Raw genomic sequence first — 13,356 nt, 5'->3', positions numbered from 1 at the left:
CTCAGTTCAAGCATTAAATGGAAGGGTCATTAGTTAGTGTATTTAAACTAGTCTCATGTAAACACAACACTCCAGCCTCAGCTGGGCTTGTTTGCCTAGGTTAGATTAGAATGTTAGCTGCCAAATCACAGGATCTTCTATCCATGTACCTTAAAGATATGGGTATCCCAGGGTATTTGCTTCTTATCACTGGGTTTTAGTGGAAAATTTAATCCCATTAAGTACACAGCTTGAATTACTGAATCCTGGCGTGGTCAGACTTCTACACCCAGAACAGTGCCTTGGCACCAGAGGAGCTCAGACTCACGCTCAGAAATGCCATTTCCTCCAGCAGCACCACAAACTGCAGCACACAGCCATCGGTGAGTGACCACTACTCAGGAAGAGCTGACCTCTAGCCCAAAATGGCCAACACAGACAACCCCAGGTAGCTCAGCTGAGACCCTACAAGCACACAGCAAGGCAAGTCCCGTCTTCCTGAGGGCTGCTCAGGGCAGGGAAGAGCATGCACAGGGAACACAACTAACAGCAGCTGTGAGCAGCTTCCACTCTCCATTACTTCATGTTCTGTAAGGTCAGGTAAGGGGGTAGATGTAGATGACAGATATAAATATAGATTTTTTTCAGGAACAAATAAGCTGGAGTAGCAGTTTGCTGCAGCCTTTCACACAGCATTGAGCAACCACAGGAAGATGGAAGGCAAAGGTGCTGCCCCTCAGAGTTGACTTAGGTTTCCAATGCCAGCTGAGACCAGCTGCCAGTGTGAAACCAGCATCTCCACGCTCAACTGACAGCCATGATCTGGAAGGCTGACCATCCCAACCCATTTTTGCAGTAAAAACAAAGCCAGTATGTTTGGAAAGCATTTTCAAACTTTATTTACAACTGTCACAGTGACAAAAATGTAGTTTGAAAAAAATGCTAGCTTCTCCCTGAGGCTCAAAAAAGAATTACAGAAATATAGAATGTATATCATACAACAGGAGGAGTTTTACTGGAGTGCTTTGTTCTTTAGATACGTTCAACAACATATAGAAATATACACAATACTTCCAAAAAAAGGATGCAGACAGAAATATGCAAGTCTTTAGGGCAGACAGCAGGTGTGAAGTCCAAGGATTGCCATCTTACTGCTGCCCACACGGTAATATCTTTGATACAGAGCTTTGACTTGGTGGTACAGATGGTAGAGACCAATAGAGAGTAACACTCAGAAATAAGACGACTGGCTGGTATGCAGGTGTACAAGCTCACTCCAGTAAGACAGCAAGACTAGAACAAGTGTTACAGACACAACAGCTGAATCCATCGCTAGAGAAAATGGTATCACCACATCATGGCCATTCGGTGATCAGCCATCCACCAAGGTGGGCAGGGAGTGTCTGACTGGGTCTGCGAGGCTGGACCACAGGCCAGCCCCAGTGTAGGAACACTGAATTTCTCCTGCTTTGTGCTAACTCATCTTCAAACTCCCATCTGTCCAAAAATAGTTTCACAGAGCTGATAAATTATTGCCATTATGTTGAAACACAAGCAAGACAAGACTAAAACAATCCTGCCAATATGTTAAAAGCAGTTCCCAAACCCCACCAGCGTTTAACTACTCATGAGGTATTAAAAATACAAATACACACATGTCCAAATAGATTTTAAAAATGGAACCAGTTATAAGCAAAGGGGGGTGGCATCAGGATTATTAATGGAAGTTTGGTTAAGGCCTTGACATTTCTTTTTCTCTTCCACGACCCCACATTTGGTTTAGATGGTAACTGTTCTCATCCTATCCCAAGACTGACTGGCTCCCAAGCTGGTCCCCAAAGCTGCAAGATCATCCCTTTCCAGGAAAGCGGCAGGTTATCCTGTCTGGCAGCAGACTGGCTTTCTCCTTGAGGCAGGATATGGTGAAGAGAGGACAAACCCAGACTTCACAAGCCAGCCTGCACTTCATTAAAACAACCATGAATGTTTCACCCCGGCTAAGAAGCGAGAACGCATCTTGTCTCAGGATACCCGAGCTACTCCTCTCCCAGCAGATCCCATCCTGCAAACCCCACCGCTGATCCACCCTAGAACTGGCATTTCATCTTTGGATGACCCCCAGGTCTGGCAGCCCTCCCCACAACACTCCCCACCAGCCTGTCATGCACTGAGGATGCCCTGCAGTGCAAAGCTGGAGGAGAACCCCCCCACCCCAGCCCTCTCAAGCCCATTGCCCAGCAAGTTAAGAGACACAAAACCCTACAACCTTCAAGGACACCGAAACCAGGAGGAATAAATCTCCAGCCTCGGGCATCGTACAAGACGAGACCACCCAGAGCAGCCTCAGCAAATAGGAGAGAAAAATCGGAGGTGTTCAAACCTACATGAGCTCTTGCTGCAGACAGAAGCACCTTTTTACATCCGACGCACATCACCTCATGCTCACCACCTGCAAGATAAGCTAGGGCGTTGCAGGAGAGATGACAAGCAGCAGCCTAACGCTATCCTGCAAACACAGCAGCTCAGCATTGAAGAGTCTAAAGGCAAACAGGGGGAGAAAGTAACTTTGGGAAAAGTGGCTGGAAAACAGGCTCAACAGCAAGAGCAAGAAACCAGACTACTCCTATGGACGCTCACCTTACCCTAGGAGGTGCCGAACCAGGGAGAGCTACAGGCCCCTTGTCACTAGATCATTTAGCCATGCTTCGCTACGGACACCCTTCCACCCCCCAACACACAAAATGGAAGCTGTAAGAAAGGCAAATCTGAGATATTTTGGCTCTCTTCTCATGCTTTTAGCCAGAGGCAGCTCCCAGCCAAACGCTGCCACCTCCAACTTTCCTCCCCTTTCCCGAGCTCCCCCCTCCAGCAGTCCTCGTGTGGTCACCCTCTGCCATGTGCTTGGAATTTCACTGCTGCCTCCGCCTCGGAAAAATACAGATAATGATCTCGAGAACAGCAAACATTTCTCTGTGTTACTTCCTTCCTTCCTCAGGAGGTCTGGTGACAACACCGAGGGCTTCAGTTCTCGATACAGAGAATACAAAAAAACTAAGATCTCGCAGGTGCAAAATTGAACTTGTCTTTTTAAAAAGACTTTCAAAGAAAGTGTGGCTCTTCCTTCAGAAGGGTGCAGTCCCTTGCCTTTCCTCAGATGCCATTTATTGCTCCTTGTTGTCCTTCTTTGCATCTTCACAGTTTTCTTCCTCCTCTTCCTCATCCTCCTCCTGCACGAGGAACTCTTCAGGCGGCCATCTCAGCTCCCCGCTCTCCACGTCCCCCTCCGTGGGCTCCACCACGATGGAGGGCAGGCGGTCCTTCAGCTTACAGTAACGATCAAAGTCTGAGGGGTCGGGGAAGATCTGAAAGAGCCAAGGAACAGTCTGTGAGAGGGGCTGCAGTCACACAGTCTCAGCCAAAACCCAGCTTGAGACATTTAGGTCTCCAGGGCAGACTAGTCTGGACACAGAGTCAACCACTGAGTGATGGGAATACTCTTGAACTTGTAAATAACCTTTTCAAGTCTCCAAGTAATGGAAATGAGCGCTGCCCAAGAGGCTCCCGAAGCACGCGCTTGCTTGGATAGTGCTCAGCAAATAGGTATCTGCCCTTTCGGATATTTATCCAAATGCCTCGCCCCCAGCCTGCTTTTGCATTAATGCTCTTGAGTTTGCACACGGAGCTATCTCGATCAGAGAATCTGAGATCTCATTTCCTGCTGCTGATCAGGCTGCACATGAGAACAGGCTTGTTCTCCAGGCTCTGCTGCTGGAAGGCAGAAGGCTCACGGGAACCCAGGACTAGAGCAGCCCAGACCCTTGCAGCAAGGGTCTGTGTCTGGCATCACTCCAGGGCCACAGTGCCAGCCTGAAATAGCTCAGCTGCATTTTAGAGATAATTCTGGCAGTATCCTGCACTCTACAGAACCATACATCAGCACTGAAACTCAGTAGGACACTCATTTTATGGAAAGGCTGGGGATTGGACTGTATTTCTTCAGGAAAGGGGTACCTATGGCATAGCCAGCAATTATGCACTGTATTTCTCATGCATTGAATACAAGGACTCATTGATCTCCAGCCCCTCAAAGTGCACCTTACCCGTTCCCTCCCACCCGCTGCTTTCACCATGCATGCACAAGCTCGTGCAGTGCGGCAGCACCAGGGCCTGTACTCACTGGTAGCGCCAGTGATGCACACCTTGATCCTACTAGGAACTAAGGCAAAGCGTGAGTAAAGGAGAAAATCTGCCGGTGCAGTGTTAGCAGCAGCTTTGCATGACTAGATTGCAATGTGAACAGAAAAGGTTGTGTTACTTGTGGGTAGCTTGCTGGTGGAACAGCTTCAAACCCTGGCTCATCCAGGAGGGAACTGCTAGGTGATAAAATCCACTTGCTGCATCAGACCTCCTCACTAGTTGCCAGATGATTAAACAACCACCACCTGCTATTTCAAACCATTTTATCAGAGAGCCCATTTCACATTAAAGTTATATTTAAACACCCCAAAGAAGAAAATGGCAAAGTGAATTTTCCCTTGAGGTTGTAGGCCAGGTGAGAAGTCATGTGGCCATACTTTTCTTTGAACATCATCTGCAGTCAAATGAGTTGCAAGAGCACCCTTGCAGGGAGCAGCACTCGGCCTCAATCTGAGAGCAGGATCTGATCTGCTTTGATCTTTGTGGTTCCAGTTACAAAAGCAGGCTCCCCATCCAGGAGCCCTGAGCATTAACCATGAAGCCTCATTCTCCTTGTGCCAATCACGTGGGTACCCACCACCTTAGGAAGCCATGGCCACAAAAAGTTAATAACATCCTATCGACTCCTCCTTCATCCTAGCAAAACTATTAGCTACAGCATCACCTCCTTGGCAATATTCAGTCTTCTACTGTTCAGCCTCATTTCTCCTTCACACCCAAAGCTTTGTGGCAACCAGATTGAAAAAGCCATCGGGCTGCTACCTAATGCAAATTCAGGCAAGTAACAGAAGGTAATGCACAAATCAGGGGCTGTTTGCACATGATCATCTGGTCCAGGGGACAGTGGTGCAAGAGTCCAGCTCCCACCATCCACGTTTTTCAGGTGCACAAGAGCAGCTGAGGTCCCTTGAACACAGACACATCAACCTGGGCATCGCAGTGTGAGCTACTTGCTATTAGTCACTCCCAGCACCAGGGAGACGGCAACTGTTTCTTGGAGCTTTGTGGCTTCTGCTTGGCCAAACAAAATCAATTTCAGGCATACAGTGCATTACTGAAAGTACAGGCAGTGGCTCTTAAGCATCAAGTTATCTAAACCCAGGACAGGATAAAAAAAAATACCCTGACATTACACAGTTTAGAAGGTTGCAATGGAAAAAAAAAGCGTGGTTCAAGAGGTTACATAAGCTGATAATGTCATGAAAATAGCCTCCTATGGAAGAAAAATAGCAGTATAATAATTAAACTAACCTTTGGCTGCTATTATTTTAAGCACATTAGGACAAATTGGAGCTATTTCTTTGGAAATAGCCTGCCAGATTTTTTTTTTTTTTTCCAGAAACTAAGTAGTAGTCATTTCCTTACAAACAAATATCCACAAAATGTGGTGTGCAGCTTTTTTAATAAAAATAAAAAAAAAGCCCTAGCACAATCTTATCTCAAACAGCTGCAGGACAGGCCGAACCCAAGAAGGTCAGGATTTTTTCCACTAAGTCATGCTTTTTAATCGTTGAGGCAGCACGAAGGGAGATGTTGCAACTGCACTTTGAAGGGGTGTGGACGGTCAATGGAAAAAATACAGAAAGGCAGATTTCCTCCAATGTGATGGGCAGGGTGACAGCAGGCCAAGCACAGGGGCCCAAGGAAAAAGGGTTTAAGACTAACTAACATCTGAGGAAGCCCAGTAAGAAGGTTAACCCAACCGGCCTCCCCACTCCTCTTCATAGGAAAAGATAAGCAAGCACCAGCTCTCTGTCTTGCTCCAGCAGTGCCACGCTACATTTGTTGGTTCCTCAGGCCTGGTCTGGTCCCACTCCAGATTCAGACAATGGGGAGAAAAAACCTCCCTAACTTGCAGTAAGCTCCACACTGGGAATCGCAGCAGCTCAGCTCTGACCTGGGAGCTCTGCACTCTCTGGCACAGCAGCCAGGACAGCAACACCTGCCTCCAAGCTTTTCACATCATCCTGCTCAGGAATGTGGGAGGAAGGCTCTGCACCTCCCACCCCACAAAAAGGGCAAGAGACATGGGTTAGCTTCTCCCTCTTGTTCATGGCAGGGGTCCACCTTGCACATGCCTGAGGTAGATGCCTTCCCCTGGTCACTTGATGGAGGACAAGTGACAACCAACTGGCTGGGATGGCTGCCTAAAAGCAAATTCAGCAGCAATTCACAGGCATCTTCCACACCTTCACTTGCATGATACAGCACAAGGGGCTGCAACTGCTTCCACAGAGCCGCTCCTGTAGCTGAGCCCCAAATCCTGGCCATGGAGAGAGAGACACATCCAACACCCCTAGATCCACAGAGGACATGTATGCTGCTTCTTACACTACTCAACACTGCTTCCTGCTAACAGCAAGACTGGTTTTTACAGGCCTCTCTGGATTTATGTCCAGGAACTGCTCTCCTCATGAACTTATCCAGATCACATACAGATCGATCAGACTCTCACCTTCCAGCTGGAAAGGGCAGGGAAAAGCAGAACTTGAAACAAACGCTTGAAATGATTTTAGGAAGATCATGTTTGCCTCTGTTTCAGATGATCTAGCTCTACTATCCTTGGATGAAGTCTTGGCAATAAGAACGGAAAGTTTTCATTGCCCTAGGGAGGCTCATAGCCTCTCTCAGCATTCGCAGGGATGGAGAAACACCAAAAGCAGGAGAGATGTCAGACAATTAAGAAGATTAGCTCAGCACTACCATAATCCAAGTGACACTTGTAAATTCGAAACAACTTCCACATGTGTGCTCCACACCAACACCCATAGTTAAAATGCCTGTCTCCCCTCCCATGGGGCTGAAAACTATTTAAATTGTATTACAGGGAGACTAAAGCAACGACATCTTTCCAAATTAAGTTACTGGTTTGGGGGAAAGCTTTGCTCGATTGTGGTAGCACTATACAAGACAGCAAAGTCCACACTGGGAGAACATCCCACTTCAGGTACAGGATTCACCCCGGGCAGACACATCACTCATCCTCCTTGGACTGAAGGGCTGAACTTTGTGCCTCTTCAGCAACATCAAGCCAAAACTCCAAATCCCAAATCAGCACTGAAGTTCTGAAAATAAAACTTTAGTGCCATTGAGAGGCATGGCAAGCTCATTTCAGGAAGTACTTCAGTCATCTCTCAGTGTCCTCTTTGGAGGGCTTCTCCAGCTACAATGCATACATTTACTCACACAGTAGTCATGACTCGAGAACGAGCTCCAAGTATGTACACAGCAGCTGTGACTCAGGTTGATGAGCCACAACAACTCCCTAGCCACAGAAATACTGCCCTGTCTCAGGGCATGATGTCAGGGAAACTTCCTACATCTAACCATTTTCCCTCTGAGTAACAAGACATCACAGTAGGTAGGAAAAAACATGCTCTGAGGCGTTCCGATGAGCTGCTATCCTCAGTCTGGATTTCAGGGGAGCACTTGTGGCACAGCACAGCTGCACAAATGATTGCTTTTGTATCTGTTTATGCCATATCCTGCTTCTGTCTTCACTGAGGTCCCAAACCCCGGAATACACATTGACTCTAGCATTAACCTTGTCTAGCAGCCATGCTTGCTATCACCACCTTTTTGCAGCCTGGTCTCAAAACCTTCCACAGCAGCAAGCAGCACCTCTGAAGGACTTCCCCTGCACAAATCAAAGCTGCACAGACATGAAGCACCTGACAAGAAAACAATTACAGAGGAAGTTAATTTTCCATTGAGCCAACAGCCTTTGGGCGAGTAACATACTGGTAGTCCAGTTTAACTGGAGGGATCCAGCAGACAGCTCAAGCCCCTCAGTTCCCTGGGAAAGCCAGTGCTTCCCCAGGGCTGGTGAAGAGGTGTTACACACACCAGAAATGACTTCCTCAACATCAAGATTTTGGCACAGCCACTGGACAGAGCCTTAAGCCTATTTACCCAGATTCAGCCACTCTGACGTGATTCCCAGCGAGCTGTGGCTGTGATTAACCTAGACAGATCCCAGCATGATGCGATCATGACTTAAAGAGCTCAAGCTCCCCATGACAACCAAACCTCAGCTGATGGCATGAGGCAAGCTCAGCCTCTGCAGGCCAGTCTCCTACATGGGAGCCTAGAGTCACCTGCCAGCCGGCCTGCAGCAAAGCAGCACACTCAATTCGGGACACTGCCTTTGCTCAGAACACAAACTTTGGGCATTAAAGCATTTTCAGTAGTGCTCATACCCTGCTCCACTTCCAAGAAGCAAGGTAAGATTCTGGTCAAGGCACTGTTTTGACAACAGCCCCACGAAATGATTAATTCAGCCTCCATTTCAGCGGCATTGTCCGTGCCGCTGGGAGACAGCACAGAGGACAAGCTGGCAGAGTGCTGAGGAGGCTCTTTACAGAACACGTATTTCTAGGGCTGGGAAACAGCAAACAGTGCATTAGCTCCGGCTGGCAGCAGAAACAGCCTGGCTCACTGGACACTGCCAGGCAGGAAGTGCATGAAGCCTTCCATTGCCACATCTGTTTGTGGCAGGGGCAACTTGAGCCACCAGCAGCATTTCTATGAGTTTTTTGTTTAGTAAGTCCCATGGGAATTATGGGACATCTATTAAAGATCCAGAAATAGCTTCTCACTGCAGGCACAAGACCCGGCATGACATCATCTCCTCAGTCACATCTTCTGTTTTGTCTATGCTGCCCTGTTCTGAGACTCATGCCCCAAATTCTCCACTCACTTCTGCTCAGACCCTTGAAATCTGTTGGCTGAACCATCTTCAGGGGGCTCAGACAAATTTGCTGTCAAAAATACAGTAATGAAAGCTGTCTTACAGAGGATGATTTTGAAGCTAGCACACTAGCTTTCAAGTATTTTTCATATTAACTGGAAAAAAGGCAAATGAGAAAGCATGTTTGCCTTAAGCCTGTGGAGGCAACTCAGTTAATACTGGTAATTCCTTCTGGAGTCTGAGTTTTCACACTATTGAGCAGTGATGACCAGCCCAGCAAAGGGCACAGTGCTTCACCAGGGAGGAGACTGCAGAGCTTCAGCTGACATCTAGGACAGACAGACACCCCAGCGGGTGGAAGATGCAGAAGAAAAAAGTCAACAACCCAAGTTCCCTTCATAACCACCGAGACAGAGAGGAGCCAAGAAGTTCAGTGAACTCCACAAGACAGAGGAGTCAGATTGCTGAAGTTTATACTCAGGGTATGAGCTTGCTTCCTCCGTTTACTTCCAAGTAAAAGCAAAAAGACTTTGAAACAGTTCTCTTGGTAGGACAAGTCTGTCTGCAGCAGGTGCTCTAGAATTCCAGCAGTGCTGCTGGGCTCTAACACCTCCTCTGGTCCAGACAGTTTCATGCCTGCCTCTGGTGGCAGAAGTACCCCCCAGTCTCAAAGGCAGCATCCTACAGACCATCCTACTCACAGGCACTCCCCTGCTCTTTCCCACTTCAGCTTGAAGGGGGAAATTTTGAACCCCAGTTTGAGGTCATTTCTGTAGTAAAATAAATTCAAGTTCTACTAAAGGAACAAAACAAAATTTTGAATCTAAAAGCTCGATTCTGGCTCCACTTTTTATTTTTTGCCTCTCATAGCCAGCCAAGGGCTATTACACTGTGAGTGCCTGACTCTGCAGATGAGTGGAGGAAGATGCTGCAGCTTAGAACAACGAGCCTCAGTGTAGGAGCAGTCATCCTCCATTAGCCCTGTCTGGTTTTAAGTTATTGCACTACAGCTCTCAGACAAGCATGCAATTTTCCACATACCAAACTCTCTCCATCAGCAAGTCAAAGCACAAAGTGCCAAAGTCTGAGGTAGAACAAAAAGCTCATGGTGCTATTTGCATCAGATTTGCCCTTGCTGGTCTCAGTTGAGTTTTCAACCCTCTAAGGATGCTTTCAACTTACCTTGACTTACAACTGTGATATTCTCAGCCTAGCAGCCAGCTGAGAGAAGGCTGGATGCTGCACCCCAATCCTCTTTACACTAACCTGATTTAGAGGTAGACCTCATACACAGCCCACACACTGCTAGTGCCATAAAGGTCGTCCATTTCAACTCCTCTACTCTTGCTGCCATCGCTCTTCATCACATCAAGGTGAAGTTTCTTGCAGGCATTTGAAAAAAAATTACCTATAACTAGACCACTAAAGAGAATAGATGTAGGATGCACAGATATGAGTTGCCAGCTTTTATGACTCACATGTTCAGGTGATCCACTCAAAACCAAACAGTCCTGTTCCCCAGTTGGCCCAAGCAGACTTATCAAGGTCATTAGCACTTGGGGAAGAATGTCACTGAAGTGATCATTAGAACAAGCAGGGCACCTAGATTCTGCCTCTCCTGGGGAATTTGGATGGGTGAATAGAGGCATTTGACCTGACTGGGTTAAGCCTTTTCATAAGGTGACCCATAAAGACATCCCATGCAGGTTACTTTGACTGCTTCGGATTTAACAACTGTCATTCCCCCTGCACTCCGTCTGTAAGAAAGAGAGGCTGTGTACTCTCCACTAACTCAAGTACTGAAGCACAGCTATAAACCAAGGAATTTGCATTATCCAGAGCCAGAATCCTGACTAAAAGAAGGAATGCATCCCCTTTTCTTCTACATAGCTATGGCTTCTGCTGGAGGCCCCTGCAGTGGCCCAAAGTTCAGTCGATTTCAGGCTCCAGTGCACTGCTGGTGCCTTGTAGTTCCCTTTTCAGACACAAATATGCAAGCATACAGCATCTCATCTGAATGCAGACTCGGAGCAAGTGTCTCTGTGCATGTTGTGTAACATTTGCAAAGGATGAAGTCTGCATCTGGATCTGACGGTAAGAGTCACTCAGTGCACAGAGCAGATGCAAGTCATCTGCCAGCATTCAGCATCTGTGTCAGATCTCATCAACGAGTCTCCTGGAAGTGACGAAAACCATGGAGCTAGGAAACTAAGGCACCTAACTTGTGCTTTGATTAACTACAGGCTAGGAAATGAAAGGGATATTGAGACTAAAGGATTAAGGCTCAGTCAACTGAGTGAAGACCACTTCTTCACCGCAGCCACTGATCTAGATATCAATAGCTAACTACATTGTTCAGAAGTTTCAGAATGAATGCAACTTGTGCCTCCAGGTACTGATATCTCCACTGACTCATATCTCCATGGCTCATTGAGGCTGTGTCTGGCCTCACTATCTTACAGAGGACTGTTAACCCTCTCAAATGGGCCCGTCAGTCAGAAAAAACAAGAACTAGATCCAAAAGATGTGGATGCCGTATAAACAGCATCCTCCTGCTCTCAGCAGATCAGCTATATGCCGTGTTACAAAGATGTCAAGAGCCCAGTGAGTGGCATGAATCCTCCTTTAACCCATCTCCCACAGAGCCGTGGTAACACTGAATGAGTGGGGGCTCGGTCACTTCAAAACAAGCGAATCTTCTGCCAATCTGCACTGATAGCGAGTGATATTTTAGACAACCATCTCCTGCCAAGCAAACATTCCAGTCTGTTGACTAGTTCGCACTACTGCAAGACCTGCTATTAGGTCAGGCTACGGAAAGGTACGTTACACCAAGCTTACAGTCGAGTCCAGGCAATTCCACATGGGATTAGCGTCTCAACTGCCAGCAAAACACTTACCTGATACGACAGCCCATCCTTGCGGGGGCTTAGTCCGATCTCATCCATGGCTGGGGTGTTCATCATCACTTCAGTCATTTCAGCGGATCTCAGATAATCAGAGCTAGAGACAAAAGAGAGCATTCCAGTGATCTGAGGAGCTCCGGCAGGACTGAGCACGATTCAAGCGGCGAAGCGAGCAGCAGAGACTGTAGGCAGTCTATTTCTGGTCCCTTCCTTCCTGCCCCCCCTTGGAAGGCAGCGGAAAAAGCTCAGTACCTCGTAAGCCGGAGCTACATCCAATGCCCTGGGAGCACCTCCCCGGCTCTCCCCCCAGGAGCCCAGCTCAAGCACACCCGGAGACGCTCCGGCAGCAGCGCTTCGCTTTTTAACTCCGCTTCCTCCAGCTCTGCCCCGCGGGGACGGGGGGAAGTAAAAAAACCCACAGTAAATAAAGTGCAAGCGCGGTTTTTTTGTTTTTTTTTTTTTTTTCCATTTCTCCAGCCGGTGTGCTTTAGACCCCACGGACTTGTTTTACAACCTCGGGGACTTCCACGCCAGCGGAGCGCGCGACGCCGATTCCAGCCCGGCTCTTACAGCCTTAATGGCATTTCCAGCGCCAGAAAGTGAAGCGAACTCCCTCCCTCCCATCCGCAGCTCGCCCGCCGCGGCTCATCCATCCCGCTCCGGCCCGGCTCGCACCGCCCGCCGTGGGAACGGCCGCCAACGGCCCCGTCCCTGAACCGCCCCCCGCTGCCAGGCCTCCTCCCGGGGCAGGGGGCGGCTGAAAGGGCTCGGCCTCAAGCGCCCCCCGGCCCCGGCAGCATCCCGCGGCGGCAGAACCGCCAGCCCCCCGCGGGAAGCGCCCACTCACCAGGGCAGGGGACACAGCACAGACATGAAGTCCCAGCAGAGGCTGCCCCGGGCGGGGGGTGGCGGGAGGGACACCCAGGCGCTACGGGACAGGGCAAGACGATTCGCGGAGCTGCCCGGGACCGACCACGCTCCCTCACGCCTCGGCTGCCGCCTCCCGTTTGAGCCCCGCGGCCGCCGCTGCACCGCCTTAAGTAGCCCCGGGGGGGCGTGGCCCGGACATAGCTCCGCCCACCCCCCTGACGTCAAGTTTTTCATGAATGGCCCCGGCGCGCGCTGCCTAAGAGGGGGGGGTGTGGGGGTGTCCGTCCGTCCGTCCCCCACCCCCCCCCGGTTTGTCCCCGCGAGCAGTGGCGGTGGTGACGGCCCCCCGTCCCGGGCGTTCCTAGCGCAGAGAGGTGTGTTCCCGCTGTTTCACCCCGGGCTGAGGTGGGGTGCGGCCCCCCGGCCCCGCTGCCGGCCGCAGAGGGACGCACCGGCGGTACCCCGAGCATCGCCGGGGCTGGGGCTGGGTCTCGGTCTCACGAAGCGGGTCTCGAAGCCCTTCATGGTGGTGATGGCGGCGGCTGGCCGGGGACACGGCCAGGGACTGCACGTGCCAGGGAAGCGGCAGCGGCGGCCCAGCCCCGCTCCTGCCAGCACCTTCCGTGTCCCGCGCCTCTGGCTTGAGTAAAAGCTGAGTGAGCAGCTTCGAGGTTGTATTTAGCAAAACAATGTGAATCAGTGACGGGAAGGCGC

The 13,356-nt window shown here is 49.5% G+C and overlaps 1 protein-coding gene across 1 annotated transcript; it reads right to left on the bottom strand.

Annotated features, from left to right (window-relative positions):
• Window positions 1-854: 854 nt before the first annotated feature.
• Window positions 855-12,782, bottom strand: LBH (LBH regulator of WNT signaling pathway). The gene is made up of 3 exons (XM_040059094.2): window positions 12,620-12,782; window positions 11,767-11,869; window positions 855-3,341 (listed from the first exon to the last, which is right to left on the bottom strand). The coding sequence occupies exons 1-3, from the start codon at window positions 12,643-12,645 to the stop codon at window positions 3,141-3,143; spliced, it is 330 nt and encodes a 109-aa protein (XP_039915028.1). The 5' UTR covers window positions 12,646-12,782; the 3' UTR covers window positions 855-3,140.
• Window positions 12,783-13,356: the final 574 nt, after the last annotated feature.

The sequence above is a fragment of the Hirundo rustica genome, chromosome 3 (assembly GCF_015227805.2).
Source record: "Hirundo rustica isolate bHirRus1 chromosome 3, bHirRus1.pri.v3, whole genome shotgun sequence".
NCBI lineage: Eukaryota > Metazoa > Chordata > Aves > Passeriformes > Hirundinidae > Hirundo > Hirundo rustica.
This window is presented reverse-complemented; position numbering and strand designations above follow the sequence as displayed.